Raw genomic sequence first — 18,226 nt, forward strand, 5'->3', positions numbered from 1 at the left:
TCCATGTCTTAGCAACATTAAAATGTAAGATACAGAAACATAACCAATGCATTCAAGTGTGTTCAAAGACAAAGTTGTATGACAACACGGGCTGCTAGGACATACTCTGCCATTGTGTTCCTTGAGCTGGGTCCTGTTAAAAATGGTCAGATTTTAAGATTTGGATTCTTCTTCTCTCTCCGAAATTGGAATAATTTTTCTGGAATAAAGACACAATTCCAGAAAAAATACCTGTAATGGAGAAGTTTTTGTTATTAGGCCTTTTTTCCCCTCAGAATACACAGATCTCTTTTGACCTTTTGTGACTGATGAGCTCTCAAAGTTCCACTCTTCCTGTGGAAGAGAGCTGTAGATCTGAAAGTAGCTTCCTGTATGCAAGGGTAGGTGGAAGGTAGTTTGTGCCTGACTGTTAATTGCTGCATTTGCTTCTGAAAGAACAGGACTCTTGAGATAACTTAGAACAAAATGCATGACTCACTGTTTTCCTTGAAGTCAGGTCTTCTCTAGACAAACCTTAATCTTTAAGTAAGTTTATAGTCTTTGTCCTTGAAGTTGTTACTCTCTATTGCAGGTAATGCAAACACTCATGATCAAATTTAACTTCTAAAAATTCAGAGAAGAAATGTCCACTAATAGTATAACTTAATTGAATCACATCTCAAAGATGACTATAGCAAGCATTTATAATACTGTACCAACAAACTTTGATTACCAGTTGCTTCTAGCAGTGAGAATGTGTCATTCTAAGCAGTAGTTTTAACAACATTGGGAAAATATACTACCACTTTACTGGTTTTGTTTTTATTTTAGAGAAATGGGCTCAGCAGTTAGAAATAGTCTATAAATAAATCAAAACTAGCAGAAATTATTCAACTGTATATTTTTATTCCAGGTTGGTCCCAAAGGACAAGTTGTAGGAATTGATCATATCAAAGAACTAGTAGATGACTCAATAAATAATGTCAAAAAAGATGATCCCACATTGCTGTCTTCAGGAAGAGTGAAACTGATTGGTGAGCATCAGACTGATATACTTACTAATTAATCTGATATTCTTTCTAGCAGCTGGTTGAAACTGACTGGAATTGGATGTGATTTAAAAATTTTAATTTAAGAAGTTAAACCAAAGGAAGAAGACCCAAATGAAAACTTAAAAATCCAAGTCGTCTTTAGGCCTTTGAAAAATATCATATTTGTACAGTTTTGAGAATATGACTTCTGGTAATCTTAAAGAATATGTAATCGTTCTATTAGAGAAGCTTAACAGGGAAGTGTTTTCTGGAGAAAATACTTTACATGCTGAAGATCTGCCATGTTAAATTTGCTATTGAAAATAGGGTTTGAATGCACAATTTTTCTTGAATAAACATACTGTCATCTAAACTTTAACAAAGCCTTCATACTTCTGATACAGTAATTGAGAAAGCTGCACGCAAAGAGTTGAGTGGAAAAAGTACTAGATTAGCAGTATGCATCACTGAAGTTTATTTCACTTCGTTTTAAAATTAATGGTATTTGTATGTTAGGGAAGTGATTAATTGACACCAAACTACTATAATTCAGTCAGAATTACTGAGAGGAAATAATGCTAAAATTATACAAGGACAGTGAATTGTCTTAAATTGTTTGACTAAAAAGAAAAAGATGGGGGTGTTTGGGGTTTTGGGGGGGGGGGGGCAGAGTTAGAAGATGCAAAGTTGGCAGGAGGAAGGCATTCCCTTCATGATCATTCTGTTCATTAAGTTTAAAAAGAAGTTGAAGGTCTGGATTATTTTGAGGCTTCTTACAAGAGCGCTTGAAAAAATTATTATTATGTGATGTTTGGCTCTTAATTATAATTTTGATTCTCGGTCTCTTTTTTTTTTTTTTCAATGAGGGACTTTTCTAAATCGTTTTTAAATAAGCTAATCAACACAAGTACTTGTACATGTGTATAAAATGCAGTGTCCCTCACTGAGAACACTTATGCTGTAAACTCTCTTGGAAAAGAAGTTATACTGAGACTGTTGGGGCTGGAAAGGGCAAATGGGGGAATAATTTCCATTGTTGCTGTACAAGAGCAATTTGGACTTATGCTTCTGGTTGTACCTGAAACAAACTTTCAAATAATCTATATTGTGTTTGACCGTGTAGCAGGATGACTAAGAGATTGCTGAATAGTTCTGTTGTGAGGTACATTTAAAAAAAAAAAAAAAAAAAAAAACCAAACCAAAAACAGATGGACAAGGAGCACTTTGCATGCAAATTAGGGGGAGAAGAAGAATGATTCAACTGTGCTGGATTCCTGGGAGCTTTTTGATGTGGAGCTAAAATCCAGACAGAGCTGTTTTTTAAAACAAACAAAAATAACCCAACCATACCCCACCCCCCATACACACAAACAAAAAAACCCTGAAAACCCAGGGTTGATTGGTGATAGGAACTGTATGAACTAAGACAAGGTAAGTCAGTTGCTGGCTTTTGACAAGTGTGCTTCTAACATTCTCCATTGCTTTGTCACACCTCAGATATGCCATAACTGCATTTCAGAAGCATCAACATTATTTTGGGGTGTCTCAGTAATATAACTGCACCGAGAACTCATGAATAGGTATACTTAGGGTATATCTATATTAGTTAGTGGGGTTTGGTTTTTTGTTTTGGTGGGTTTTTTGGTGTGGTTTGGTTTTTGTTTTGTTTTTTCTTAAAATCAGGAGGCTGCCTTTGAGGTGAATCTCTCAACTGCTTCCACTTACCACACTTTGGCTCGCATGAGAGTACTCCTGGAGAGCACAAACTTTGATTTCTTCTGAACGAAGCTAGACTGGATTATGTGCTCTGAGAAGCAACCAAATATGCTTCATGTGTTAACGGATATTAAGCCAATAAGACTAGAACTAGACCAGAGTGATCATTCTGAAATGCATATGTTGCATGGACATCAGGTTCTCAGCAAAAACTGTTCTGCTGTACAGGTCTGCTTCTATTGTACTGCACTGTTTGCTGATGCAGACATAGCCAGAGGGGATGAGGGTATTCTAACCACAGTGAAGTAGTTTTCTTCTGTTTCTGTGCTCATGCTACAGCTCTGTGTGAAACAGGTCGGCATAGAGACACTGAAGGCTTGAGTACCATGATCAGGAGATCGGGGCTAGGTTGAAAAACAAGCTACAAAACCCTTTTATTTCAGAAAGTTCTGACACTACTTGCCCGCTCATCGCCACCCACCACTGTGATTACTTCATTAACAGGCTGCATGTAACTAGACATCTTGGTAGGATTGGTGGTGATACTCAGGATGTAAGCACAAGCTCAAAATTTGGGCTGCTCTTTCCCCTTAGACATTGAATAATGCAATAATTTGTATCACATTGAGTATATGAATGCTGACTTAACTTTTTTTTAAAAAAAGTTTTTTTAAAAAGTTTTGTTTTAAAAAAAAAAAAGTTAATCTTCTGGACATCTAAAAGTGTGTTCTCATTGTGGGTGGATATATACCTGACTGCTGTAGCCAGGAGAATTTTTGTGGATGTTAAAAGGGAACAGCCACGCTGTGCTTCATGCATATAAAGGAGCATGAAGTTTTATGTGTGTGTGCTGGTTCTGAAGATGGTAGCTTTCGTTTGAAATATTGATTCTAAGAGCAAAGGGTTTAGATGTTTTGGGTCCTTTTTACCACTGTCAGTGAAGTGATAAGATGTGCAGAAGTTGCATTCAGACTTCTGGACAGCACACAAGGTGCGTTTAAGTCTTGGAATACATGCGTTCTTCAGAAGACAGCCGTTTCTTTCACAGCTGTTTCTTTAACTTAGAAATCTCGTCTTCTTTTGCCAGCAGTACAGGAGATCGCTGTTTCTAATGCCTACTGCTGCATCTTAGGGAGTTGAGAGTTTGTCTCCCTGTGTAACTAACATAATTCAAAGCAGTGTCCATATGATTGAGCTAAAGAAGTCTTTCTTCCTTGCCTTCCCTGGTGGAACACCGGTGTGGTGGTTTAGCCCCAGCCAGCAACTGAGCACCATGCAGCTGCTCGCTCACTCCCCCTACCCCGATGGGATGGGGGAGAGAATCGGAGGAGTAAGAGTGAGAAACACTCCTGGGTTGAGATAAGAACAGTTTAATAATTGAAATAAAGTAAGATAGTAGTGATAATAATAACAGTGTAATAATTATGATAATAATATACAAAGCAAGTGATGCGCAATGCAATTGCTCACCACCTGCTGACCGATACCCAGACAGTTCCCGAGCAGCGATCGCTGCTCCCCGGCCACCACCCCGCAGTTTATATACTGAGCATGATGTCATATGGTATGGAATAGCCCTTTGGGCAGTCTGGGTCAGCTGTCCTGGCTGTGCCCCCTCCCAGCTTCTTGTGTACCTGGCAGAGCATGGGAAGCTGAAAAGTCCTTGACTAGCATAAGCAGTACTTAGCAACAACTAAAACATCAGTGTGTTATCAACATTCTTCTCATCCTAAATCCAAAACACAGCACTATGCCAGCTACTAGGAAGAAAATTAACTATCCCAGCCGAAACCAAGACAACCAGCTTCATACAGTAACACATTACTGCTTCCTCTTTAGAGGAGGTGTACAGTGCTACTAAGCAAATACAAATTATGTACTTGACTGCATTGAAGTGGTTGTTCCAGTGGAACCCACTTTGGCAGAGTCGGAGATTAAGCCCTGGAAATACTGGAACTTTTATCTTCATTACTGGCAACACTAATAAAAGCCGACAGTGGAATTGGTGATCGATAGGCATGAGTTCTCTTGAAGCATTGGTAGTTCTTGCTTGGCAGCTTCTGCCTGTGGCCCTTGGTTGGAGCTTGAGCTGGTCAGAATTGATGATATGAGAAAATAAGTCACTGAGCTTTAAGGGGCTTCTCAGCTACAGGGGAAGCATGCTTTCTTCTTACAGTCCTTAAGCTTTCAGTGTAGAAGGTCCTTGCAGGGTCTTGTTTCAGGACCTAATATGAAAGATTACAAACTCCCCAATCTTAATCGTTTCAAGGAGCTGTCCAGATCTTCCTGTACACTCTTGGATACTTAAGTGTGTTGTTACTGCCTAGGTGGCCCTCCCTATCACCGAGGTCAAAATGAAACCTGGTATGGCCACCATGTATTTTTCCTGGCTTGTGAGTTGTTGGAAGGCAAAAAGTTGACAAATTTTCATCCTCTGGCAGGGGCTTAGAACTTCTTTTGACTCATTCAGCCTTTTAATTAACCTGTGACAATGGTGATTGCACAGAAGTCGAAGCTCAGTCTGAAGACAGGAAACCCCAAACAATTACTTGTGCTGAGCAGAGGACTGTGTTCATTAGCCTTCTTTCTTTTTCTTCTTGACTGAGTACTGGGACTTCTGCACTTCCTGACTGAATTTATGGATGGTTTAGCCTCATTTACTTCTTTTGCTCCTAAATAACTCCAGAGAGAGCTTGCCTGACTTGCTCTGAATTTCCCATTGGTTTCCTGTAAATACTGTGGATACCACATTCACATCATCATCTTTCGAAACTTAACTCAGGGTCTAGTTTAGTTTGCTACATTTCAGTGGCTTAAAAAACCCAATCTATTCCCCTTTCAGCTGCATAACTGGGATGGTATGAGACATCTGTGATAGGGTGCTTCTCCATGAGTTCTCCACCAAAGCTGAAGCTGCATCAGTAGCCCTCTGAATAACTTAATTATTCCTAACATCTTTGAAGCAGCCACCTGGAGCTTTAGCCACAGGTCTGACCTGGGTATCTGTGTTAGTCCAGCAGTTGTCTGCAGGGGGGATAGTGAGACCCATCTGCTGGCAAAGGGGTGTGCGTGGTGATTGGTGTGGTACTGCATTAATGGGTGAATGTAGGTGTGGACTTTCATTCCAACTGGTGGTGCAGTTGTAGGTGTATAGTTGATGTGAATACTTGCTTTGTCTCTTCCTTACCTTTGGAGTCTTCTGCTATGTGCTTCTGAGATTTGACGCTTTAGGCTTATGATTTGCATTATATTTAGGAATGGTGTGCATGAAGGCAAGGCAAAGCAAAGTGTATGTTCTAAGAGGGTAAAAGAGGGGAAAAGTCACCTGCATTGGAATGGTAGGGCACATAAATACTTAAGTATCTTTTCTGGGTGGACCACGTGTCTCCAAGAATTTCATTATAAATCCATGCTTTCTTATCTCAGGTGCTTCAGTAATATTTCATATCTTTTATAAGTATGTATATGTATGTATGAGGGTGTTTTGTTGCATCTATTTTACAATTGTGTTAATATTTTTAAACAGACTTCATCATGTTTTATTACTGCTCAGCAGAATTTTAGTTCAAATCTGAACATAGCCTTTTATCTACCTATAGACATGGCAGATCAGTTGTTTTCTCCACTCCTTTTGAAAACGTTAAAAAAAGTCTTTTCTTGCAGTGGGAGATGGAAGAATGGGATATGCAGAAGAAGCTCCCTATGATGCGATTCACGTAGGAGCTGCGGCACCAGTTGTGCCCCAAGCAGTAAGCCTTTATGTTTTATATGTGTGATTCAGTAATCTCTTAGCTGTAAAGAACATTTTACATACATATATATGTAAAATACTTGGTAGACTTGCACTGCTGGGAGTTTCAGTGGGTAGGGTGGTATTACTGTATGGTGTGGTTTTTTTTGTTTCTGTTATAAATTGGCTTCCTGTTGGTTTGCAAAAACTGTATGTTCTAATAACTCTGCTCTAAATAAACACACTTTAAAATGACTTGTGCACAACCCTCTATTACAACAATGAACTGGAGCATTTTATTTAATAATTAATTTGGTTTTATCAAAAATTGAATTACAAAATTTAAGTATTTGTTTCCCAGGTTCCAGGGCATTGAGCCTGTTGGAAAGTAACATGCTCAGCTGGAACTACAGACAATGCCATGCATTTGTAGCTTTCAGAGTGGATATGGGGCAGCTCTTACTAGAGAAGCTGAAGAGTAACTAGGGGCTTTAGTGTAGTGCATGCATACTTCATGCATACGTGAAGTCCATTCTTGCAGATAAGATTTTTTTTTCTTTTTCCTTTCGTCAGGTGAATGGGAATATATAGCATGATTTTGATATGCTAGATACCAGTTAAGTTTTTTTAAATCTGAATTCTAATGAGAGAGAGTGAAGGACTGGAGATTTGAGGGGCTGTAGACAGGTTAGACATTTCCAGGCATTGGCTGTTGGTTTGGGTTTTTTTTTTTTGTTTTATTTTGGGGTGGGTGTGAGTGGGGGGGTTCCCAGTAAAGTGTTGACAGATGACAATTAAAAAGGTAATTTAAAGCTTGTTAGTGAATGAAGCAGTTCTTAATTATAACTTCTGTTAGTAACAGGGATTAAGATTTTTTTTCATGGCACCTGGGAAGTACTGAATTTTCCTTAAGACTACTGTGATTAGCTGCCTCCTTGAAAGCAAAAAAAAAATCCAAGCATTTCTCTCACGTACTCGGTTACTTGTCACTTATCTTACTCATGTTCATAGATTTTTAGACTGGTTTCATAAAAAGCTGTTCCATTCACAGAATGAAAGAGGAGCTGTTGGGTAGTGGGTGTATTGTAGATAACTTAAATTTTTTCCAGGAAGATAAATTTTAAAAAGTCACAAATCTCAAATCTTATTCTGAGGGCTTTATGGGAGAACAGTTACCCCAAAAATGTTAGACAGTGGGCCTGTACTGATACACAGTAAGTATCAAACAGTTAAAACTGGTAGTTGAAAAAGATTGAATCTACTGTAAAAAAGTTTCCCCTCTTCTGTATAAACTAAAACTGCAACCAACCCAGTTAATCCAATTACTATTTTCCCATCTTTTGGAATGATATGAAATTATTGTGAATGTTTCTGTAATACCAGTTGTTGTACCATGTTGTTGTGATACTCTCATTCTCAGTGCATTTTTTTATTTTTCCTAATTGAAGTAGTTATCTACTGCGTAATAGTGGATAGATAAATTGTGGCAAAGCTATTAATCAAATGTAACAAACTTTGGATCCAGCTTCTCTGAAGTGGCTGGTTACATTCTAATTTCTGTGTTGTGTTCTAGCTTATAGATCAGTTAAAACCTGGCGGAAGATTGATATTACCAGTTGGTCCTGCAGGGGGAAACCAGATGCTCGAACAGTATGACAAACTAGAAGATGGCAGTGTCAAAATGAAGCCTCTGATGGGAGTGATATATGTGCCTTTAACAGATAAAGAGAAGCAGTGGTCCAGGTGGAAGTGATTTTCTGTTCCACTTACTTCTTCCACACACATGCAAGGTGAAAGGGTGTGAATTTTAAGCAGATAGACTGCAAGGCCTGCCTTTGCTGCTGTCATTGCTTTCTGCTCCTCCATACCATGAAAAGTGACTCAATCTGCATTACTACGTCACCCAAAGGAGGTTATGCTAAGTTTGAGTTAATTTAAAAGCAGAAGAAAAATATTGCATGGGTTGCACTTTGTCTCTTTCAGACACATTTTCTTTAGTCTTTGTGTTGAAGTTTCTTATTTGTTGTTTGGAACACAGTATTTTCTAAACTTAAACTTCCCTTCTAATTAATTTTTTTTATAACCAGCTTGCCCAGTAATTAGGGTAAAGTGTAAAATACGACTTAAGAATAAATACTGTTTTGTCCTGTAAGTTAGTGGTAATTGGGTGTTCATCTTTTATTTTTCTGAAATGTCACAAATGAAGAAAAACCTTTATAAAATCCTGTGTAGGAAATATAGATAATCTTGTGAGCACTTTTCCCTCAGCATCCAAGTAGCAGAAAGTGGAGAAGGTAATCCTTTCTTCCCTAAAGTAGAAATGTAGTTGAGTAGTGTTCAGCAAATTTTCTCAGGCATGTTATTAAAAGTCTGTCATCTGTCTCTGATGGGGACATATTTGTATTTGCCAACACGCAGACTCTAAAGGCCTTTCTAGAGGTAGTAAACCTTCCAATTTGCTGAATTGAATGGCTGGTAACATAGATGTAACACAGCTTTCAGCTTAAACCATGCTAGGCATTAGTATGTGGATGAACAAAGCAGCAGTCCTCTTTTGCTTTCTGGCAGAAAATGCTTGTGAATGTATTATCTGTGTTAATGAAGTGCATAGATGCCTACTGAGTTCTGAAAACAACTTTTGAGCTTTATAACTCCTAAATCTAGGGGTTTGGGTTTTGGGGTTTTTTTTACGGTTTTTCCTTTGATATTCTGGAGTTATAGCTTGTGATTTAGATACATGAATAGTTACAGTTTAAGTTAGCAAAATGTCCGTAGAAAGTACAAATAAAACAGTTTGCATTACTGCTGCTTACTAAAACCTCATTTCAGTGTTTCTTGGACTACTGTATCGCCACCATGTACAAATTACTCTTAGAACAACTTTAATAAGTTACTGCTTAGTTCAAAGCTTGTGAAGCATGTTTGCTATTCACATGGTTTGTATTTGTTATGCAAATTAATACTTTGTCCTCAAATATTGCCAGTATTCACTCAGCGTGGTATTTGGGGGTTTCCTGCCTCTTGCAAGGCTTTGGAAGTCTTGCTTTGTGGTCGGTTTCCTCCTCTGGCAAATGTGGTGGACTTTATTCAAGTTTGGAGTCCATACTCTGCTTACTCCAGAAGAGAGACATACTCTTCTTAAGCCTTCCTTTTTCCAGAGGGGTTTTACACATTTTTCTGCGTTTCCACCTGACTGGTTATAGTAGCAATTGTGGTTTTTTTCATAGCAGCAATGTGTGTTCTTATAAATAGCATTTATTGAAGGGTTTCTGGAATGACAGTGGTTATCCTTTGCTGCTGGTGGAGGTGGTGTAGTGTATTAAGGACTAGAATTCTAAGGTCCTTGCATCTCTTCTTTGCAGTTTTGTACTCTGTTTTCTCCGCTAGCTCCAGAAGAAGTGATAGATTGGTTTTGGGCCTCCTTTGGCCATGAGTATTGTGGGGTTCTTTTCCAAAGATTTTCATACCAATTTCTGTTCTTTTCTAAAATACTTCTTGGTTTTATTTATTTATTTGTAGTTTAAGTGTTAAGAATATACATTGGTGTTGTCAGAAAAGGTAAGTGCTTAGCCTGAAGGGTTACCTTGATCACTACAGTGGCATAGAGTCTTTTTCTTGCTAGGTACATTTAAATTTGGTTCAGACTTGGAAATCTCTGTTAAAGGAAATCTCAGAAGTCTCACTTCTTTCTAATGTTGTTTTTTCTTTAATTGTCCTTTTTGTGATCTGAAGGAAATTCTCATTCCCTTCTCAAGGATAACTGCCAGTGCACTGCTGACCTTACAGGACATCACATCTGTCTTTGTTTTTTTTCCTTATTGGTGAGTCCAAAGTGTATGGTCAGCCAGCTGCTGCTAAGGAAACTCCTAATTATAAATCAGCATTTGTTGTCTATACTAGCATCAAAGATGAAAGAGGTATTGTTTCTGCACTTCCTAGATTTCAGTTTATCTTTCCTAAATTGCTGAAGACCTGTGAGCAGAGATCAATTAGACGCTTCTCTGAAAGAGCATCTTTAAGTCTTTCTGTAATAAAGAGCTATGGTGTATGAGAGACTCTAGTTGTTGTAAATCTAAAATTCATTGAACAGTCTTTTTTTTTTTTTTTTTCTTTTAGAGTAGCTCAAGAATCCGGTGTCTTTAGCTTGTCATTCTCTTAGTTTACATTGTTATGCCGTTTCATTCCTAACACAGGTAACTGTTTCATCATGTTAAGGATTGGTGTCCCTTCACAAAAAACAATCGATAGGCCAGCAGCATCTTCCTAGGCTAGCAGACCTTCCATTTGGCAACAAAGAAGCCACTTGAATTTTTACTTAGCCATTCACATGTTGGAGAAAGTAGAGTTCCTTACTAAGGCTGCAAGGTGCTCTTTACAAAGCAGTGACTTGATCTCTAAGTGGTGTTTGAGGTCGAACCTACCTTCAGAAGTTTTGCATTGTTCTTCATTAAGTAAAACTGGAACTTCTAGCAAAAGAAAATCTGGAGTAGCTGGAAGGAAAAGACTCCTTGGATTTTGCTAAATTGTTGTTGTGGTGCTAAATAAAGAATCTTATTTTGTGAATATTGTTGGATTTCTTTAAATTTAGTCCATAATATTCTAGTTTGGGTTCAGCTACAGCAGTATCTTTAAGCTCCAAACATTAGTGGGAATCTTCTCAAATGTGACTCCCCGAGACATTTGGAAGTAGAATATACCCAGGAACGCTATCTCTGGTACCTTTTAACTTAAAATATTGCATTAGTAGAAGTCATTTATAAATGTTATGCTAAATTCATATTTGCTGAAAAAATACAAAATTATAATGACAATATACCCTTTCTGAGCACAAAATGCAGGGACTAGATGGGAGCTGTTACTGTATCCCACTTACCTGTACATACAACACGATTAAGCACCCTTTTGGAAAATGTATTTATTAGGAAATATTTTAATATGTTTCTGCTTAGAAATTCTTCTTCAGTGTTTCAAATGCCCCTGACGAGCTAGTTGTCTAATTTAAATTGAAATTAGCAGGAATTGTTGCCCAGAATTCCTTTGGCTATGCAGACTAATGATTATGGCTAAAGTTTTGATTTTGCTTTGGCAAAAACAATGTATGCACAAAATGTTTTAGGTTAAATTTAGAATTTATTATGCAAAAATGCATGTGATGTAACTGAAATAATCAGTTGCAGAGAAGATTCCTTTTCTTTATCATTTCAACCTACTCTCTCAATTTGATGATTGATCATAGCAAATAAATACTTTATAACAGCACCTTTCCAGATTAAAATGTTACAAGTCCAAATATTGCTTCATTACCTTTAAAATTACAAGGGGAGAAATAATTGGCTGCTGAAACACTGAGTAGATCCTGCAATTCAGTGTAGCCTAATATGAATTAGAAATACAGTATCAGTAATGACAGCATATTTTTCATAGATGAATGATGTATCAAAAAGGGAAAGTCAAATGCTGCTTAATGACAAGAAAATTGAAGTGGATCAAAAAAGAGTGGGTTACAGATTTCAGATAAATTTATAAGTGCTCATTCAAATATTTAATTTGAATGCCTTCCACCAAAGAAGTGGAGACAGATTGCAAAACTTCATGACTTACCTGTATCCCAAACTTACGTTATTTCTTATTGTTGGTAAGATTTGTGATTTTTTTAATTTTTTTTTTCCATAATTAACTCTGACATTTACCTGTAATGCTACCTACTAGATTTTTCTGAAAATGTTTCTTAGTTTGTTGTTGGATACTCTCAATGAGAAATGTGGAGTATTCCTGTATGTTTTCCCTACTAGTAAGCCAGAATTTTTCAAACTTTCTTAAATTTATTTTTACAATAGTAATTTTGAGCTAATGACTTCTGAAATTTGCTTTAACTTGAGCTTATAAAGTTACTTTGATGCCTCAATTGACAATAGTGAGTGATTCCCTTGCTAGATTTCCAAGGGCCTGACAAGGACTATTGTGATCACTTAAAACCTAAATACATATATTGCTTAATAAGCAGGACCTAGTAAGCAGATTGGAAGGAGTACGTATAGAAGGCGGAGGGAAATTATGTGAGATGTGTAAGAATCACAACAAAGAGTCATGGCCAGAAAAGGGGAGAAAAATACAAATTAATTAGTAGATCTTTACTAATTTCTATGGCTCTAGAGGACAACAGGATATTTTTAACAAGGAAATAGCAGTTGTCTTTTGAGTCTCCTTTCAAGCTGTGAAGCAGGATAGAGCTTTTACCACGGGGAGGATAGGCAAGTATCCTGGTTTTTACCAGTAGTTGAAACCTGTTAGGTTTCATAGCTTGGCAGCTTCTGATCCATACAACTGAAGTTCAGATCAACTGATGCTGTTTTGCAATGTGTGTTTAAGTCTGGAAGCTGTTCATGTTAGGTGGAAAGCTGAGAAGTGTTACCTACCTGGATCTAAGACTTTTCTGTAAGTTTATAATATAAATAATCCAATAGTGCACGTAGAAGCTCAGTTTCTCGTAACAGTAGAAAATAAATGCTGCATAATTTTAACACATACATCATGGATTGTTTTGGGCTGGCATGCTGTTGTTAGATTAATGAGTAGTGAAGAGCGAGTAAAAAATCTCTTGAGGGAAGCCGATACGGTAAATGTTCTAATAAAGAGAATATTAAAAATCTTTATTTTGAAAGTGACATCTAGGATATACTTAACTTACAGGAACATTATTATTTGGTCAGGAATAGCTTAAAGCAATGCAAAATACCAACAATTAAACCACTGACATGTTAGTATCACTTATTTGAATTCTAAGTACAAATACCATTTTGTAAAAAAAAAAAACCCACACTTCAATACATTAAGTGTGTTAGGAACATTATGCAAAAACCTTGCCAACATCTGTGGCTGGGTAAAATTATGTCCAATAGTTTCAGAGTAAATATGGGAGTTTTCTTAGTCTTACAATTTCTTGAGGATCTTGGGTTTAAAGGATTAAGAATTACTTGTCTCAGTGAAAGGCCAGGCTTTTACAAAGCTATGAGGGTATATGGTAGGAATTGGGATGAAAATCACGTCAGCAATTAGGCATATGAGACTACACCAGCAATAGCAGTAGTCCCTGCTTACATACGCTTTTTGAAGTTGTAAGTATTAACTGATGATGATGCTGCAGCTCCTGGAGGCATTAAGGATGAACGAATAACTTATCCTAAACTCACCGGCACTGCATTTTAAACTGAGTATCAGATGTTAATTTATTTTTACCTGTTTAAAGTAAGCAAATACCCATTCTGTGAAATAGGCGAATGTGGAGAACTTCCAAACCTTTGTCTATAAACAGATTTTTCTTCACCCCTGCCAAGATGTGTTCTCCCTTCTACTTTTTTCTGCTTTCTGTAATTACTGCAGCACTGAAGCTGATTAGTACCTCACTATTAGAAGGCAGTGCAAAGTGCAAAGAATGCAAATATTTATCACTAACAAATCATGAGGTTTGCATCCCAGCTGCATTAGATAGAAAACTAGGCATTTAAGCACTAGTTGCAGCAGCCTTTTCAGTTGCTTTTAAAATGTTTTGCATGCTGTCATTCCATGCTATGTGATTCCTGAAGGATAATGCCTTTGTAACTTTAAAGCTTTTGCTTGTGTGCATGTAGCACTGTATTTTTGTGGGTTAGTTTGCATGCTAGCTGGAAATACTATTGTGTATTGAGCTAGCAATCACATTAGTGAAGTTTTTCCTAATTCGGACAGTGTTTGCTTTGGCTAATGAGGGTGATGCACCTACTAAAAGAAAAATTGCAGCAAACTCGTTGTGAGTTTATAGATCGTTTGTGCCTTGAGGGTGGAGAAAAAAGCGAACACTTCTGTTTGAATTTGCCAACGTTCATAATGGCACAGTGCACGGCTTTCAGATTTGATGGACATTTTGCATTAAAGTTAATGCTTTAGAAATGTTTAAACAAGTCACTAATATGTGACAATTTCACTGTTGGAATATGGGTTCTATGGGTTTCCTGTTTCAGTGTGTTTTAAATGTCCTGCAGGAACAAAAGCCTGCATTTTCTAGATTCCTCGTAGTGATTTAGACTCCTTGATGCATCCATTCTCCTACCTGCATCTCCTTTTAACATGCACACACACCTCACCCCGCCCCCACCCCTTCTCTAACCTAGTCCTGATTTAGCATCCGTCCTTCAGGAGCTAATTGAGCTCCTCTGTGAAATACGTAAAATAGGTGGTACAAACTGCATGACGTTGATGTGAGATTGTGTTCCTAGCTGTCCTGAGAGACTGCAGCTGAAGCTAAACTTGCCTTTTTGGCAGCTACAGAGAATGTTTTTTGCCAATACTCTGTCTAGTAAGTTGGCTCAGTTTCTTGCCAGTATGTAGCCAACAGTTTGGATGACAGGTAGCTGTGTGGTGCAGGGGATCTTCATGAAAGCAAATGATCCATTAAATGTAAAATAGAGGGACCCATATTTCACAATATATCACATAATAGTATGAGATGATATGGGATTGCTGTTGCCTTTGTTTTGTTTTTTCTTAAATGCTTGAAGAGACTTCTGAGGTTTTGCTGATATGCTCGAGTACTTAAATGTAACCTGATTCAGTATTGGAACTTTTCAAGTATGATTTCCAGGGGGAGGAGAAACATAACTGCATGTGTTTTCTTTCTACAGGGATGAATTGTAAAAGCTACATCATCTTGACCCAAACATAGTGTTACAGTGGACTGCTCATCTCCAGTTCTAAAAGCTTTTTGAAAACCAACAGCATTGCAGCTTGTTTTGGACTTCGTTATACTGTTGTTATCAGCATGGAAAAGCGTGGTGTTTGTTTTATTTTTTTAGGTGCTCAAGGCAAATCTGATAAAGAAATGGTGGAAAGTTTTATGTGGGCACTGTTTTATTTAACATGCCTTTATTTTACTTTCGTTTGTTCAAAGTGAATTTCTGCAAAACTGCAGATAAAGACTTATAGCTTGTGAACTCTAATTTTGATGGGGGTACTTGAACACTCACTTCTCTCGGCTCCTGTGTCCCTTGGTAAAACTGCTTCTGTGCACCTTAAGACACTACGTAGGTAATACCAGGTTTTCTGTGTTCCAATGTCTGCTAGATGCTACTAAAAGGAGATGAACTTCCTTTTTAAGCTTTTGACATAGTGTCATAGACTAGCATGTAGTAGATACAATCAGCTGCTTTATTACCTTAAAACCAGGCATTTGTATATATTAAACTTCAAGACATCAGAGGTGGGTGGCCGCTCTTATCAAACATTGCTGTTCAAGTTGGATATAACAGACATGGTTTTCCCTTTACTTCTAAAATTAATTAATGGAGTCTTGAAATCCTGTTTTGTTTTATAGCTCACATAGCTTTAACTCCATAAATATGATGTAAGCTGTGTCCCAATCACTGAACAGTTTATGCAGTGCTGCTTTGCCAAATAAAGTTAAAAGCAAAAGGGGGTTTGTGTGCTTGTGTGGAAGTTTAGGATCAGTATGTAGTAGAGAACTGAGATATGGATTGCTAGATTCTTTATTTAAAAAAAAAAAAAAAACAGTTTGGTTCTGAAAGAACGCTGCTTTTGGCAAAGCCATTTGCTGTATTAATGTTCTCATTTTTCTAACTGTGGGCACCTAGGAAAAATTCTGGCTTTTTAGAAAGTGAATTCTTAATTGTTGTACAAAGAAAACATGATACATGCAGAAGGAATAATGAATTCTGGACTCCTAAGTACAGATAGAGATACAGTTGTTCAGTTTCATATAGAAGAGTAGTTGGAAGGCTATAAACCTTTTTTCTGCCCTGAGTTTTCTGTTTTGGTACTGTAAAATGTCAACAGCAAATTGCAAAGCAGTACAGTAGGGTGAGCTGCTTTGGGAAAGGGGGGAAATGTGTCCTGAGTCATCTTGCTCAGATGTGAGCAACCAGGAATTAAACAGCGTGTTATCATTATTTTCTTTTTTATGGTGAAAAGGATTATAGTATAAAATAACTTGTATAAAACAACCCATCATGATCACTGCAAAGATGTATTTCACTTTTTGTGGTGGAACAGCAATAATTTTGTGATAGGATTAATCCCTGAAAGCATAAAGGTTAAAATTCAAAGGCCTCTGAATATGAAAGAGGAATGCTTTAAATAACCTTCCTTTTGAAGGTCAGCCCCATCCTATTCCTGTGTAAAAGATATGTATCACTTAATCCTTCTAGATGTTTGGAAGTTAATGTACCACCTCCTGATCTGACTGCAGCCTGGGAGCACATACACAAAGATTAATCTTATAAAGGAATTAATATAGCGTGTATTCTAGAAAATACAAGTCAGAAAAACCCACTTGCGTCTGACAAATTTGTACTAACCCACAATCAACTGTGAATCTAGTTCTCGGTGTTGAAGTGAACTATCTTACATGATGCATGCTAATGTTCAACCTTTTGGTCACTGTATCATTCAATTTGAGTTCATCTTTATTTACATCTTCTCACTAATTTAATCAGTTAAGCAAAAGCTATGAGCTCAACGGAATCCAAATTCTTGTCTCTGGACACAGTGTAATAAGCTAGCCTAACTTGGAAGAGGTGATAAAGCTGAGACCCGGTGACAACTTTTTTTTGGGAGAACCACTTCAGGAGGTGTAAGACTTCAGGGACCAAGGCTGTTGGGATTAGTGCACCCATTCCACTGAAGGGGTTGGTGGTAGTCAAGGTACTCGGACAGAAAGGACTACCCAGGAGTAGCATTTAGGAATTGGAAAATGGAAACCCCTCCATGATGGAGCAATGGTTCTGAAGTAAAAACTTCTTGGAGAGGAGGACAAGTTGAAATGCAGAAGATTTGAAGAGCTTGAATAAATGCTGTGTGAACTGTCTGAATTGCTAATTTGCCAAATAAATTGAGAGGAAGCTGTGTCTAGGTGTCTGTCTGGTTTTGTTTTGTGGGGTTTTTTTTTTAATCTTCATGGGACTTCACATGTCCAAAAAGAAACCAAGCATGTATAAAAATACTGGTTTACTAAATGACCAGAACTTATTAATGTATTGCAGTTAATGTATTGCAGCATATTGCAGCAGTTATCAGGCCTGGTAATACCATACGGAATGTAAGTGGGGTTCTACTTGGCTGTTTGGAATTTCTTTTAGTTCACATCTCTGTGTTTTGGGGAACTGGCTGTGGGCATGGTATACGAATCCCACCTGCCGTCTGCAGTTGAATCCCGCTGGCTAGGAGTGTATGATCTGCCACTTGCAAGAATTAAAGTTTATCTTTTTTATAAGAGGTGCAATGATGTTTCACTGGATTGTTATGCTCACCTCTAAGCCACAGCAACTCGGGAGAGCAGATTGGCTGAACTGGTGGCAGTCACTTGTCCGGTTGTTTCCAGGGATTAGGCAGTAGAAGACCTCTAGAGTCTGAGCAGAGGAACCAAGAGCCCATACCTGTATCTTGAAAACCCACAAAGAGCTGTGGATGCTCCGCAGAGCAGAGCAGTTTGGTATGCTGTATGGATGCTTTCTGTTTACGTAGCGGGAATTACCTGTTTATTCACTATTTCCATTCAAACTAGCCAGCTAACTTGAGGTTGTAGAGACCATGACGTGATTCTTTGGGTTTGGGGTGGGTGTCTTTTTTGTTTTGGTTTGGTTTTTTTGAGGGAAAACAGCGTACAGAGGGTGTGCACCAGCACTGCTGGTCAAGGCCACCTGGATGATTCCTGAAATGTTGTGTAGTCAGCGGGTTTGAAATGGGCAGTAACGCCTAGGGCATGGGGGGCTCTGTGTGGTAG

At 37.8% G+C, this 18,226-nt stretch overlaps 1 protein-coding gene across 3 annotated transcripts in view; it reads left to right on the plus strand.

The window, feature by feature from the left end:
• Positions 1-17,351, plus strand: part of PCMT1 (protein-L-isoaspartate (D-aspartate) O-methyltransferase) — a 35,789-nt gene extending 18,438 nt beyond the window's left edge. For 2 of the 3 annotated variants that reach the window (XM_075706608.1, XM_075706610.1), the window contains exons 5-8: positions 893-1,013; positions 6,390-6,475; positions 8,030-8,199; positions 15,114-17,351. In XM_075706608.1, coding sequence (XP_075562723.1) covers positions 893-1,013; positions 6,390-6,475; positions 8,030-8,199; positions 15,114-15,126 — 390 coding nt within the window. In that variant the 3' untranslated portion in view covers positions 15,127-17,351. Of the gene's footprint in view, positions 1-892; positions 1,014-6,389; positions 6,476-8,029; positions 8,247-15,113 lie in introns of all 3 variants that reach the window. The other variant, XM_075706609.1, reaches the window with a different exon arrangement.
• Positions 17,352-18,226: the final 875 nt, after the last annotated feature.

This window comes from Pelecanus crispus, chromosome 3 (assembly GCF_030463565.1).
Source record: "Pelecanus crispus isolate bPelCri1 chromosome 3, bPelCri1.pri, whole genome shotgun sequence".
Lineage (NCBI taxonomy): Eukaryota > Metazoa > Chordata > Aves > Pelecaniformes > Pelecanidae > Pelecanus > Pelecanus crispus.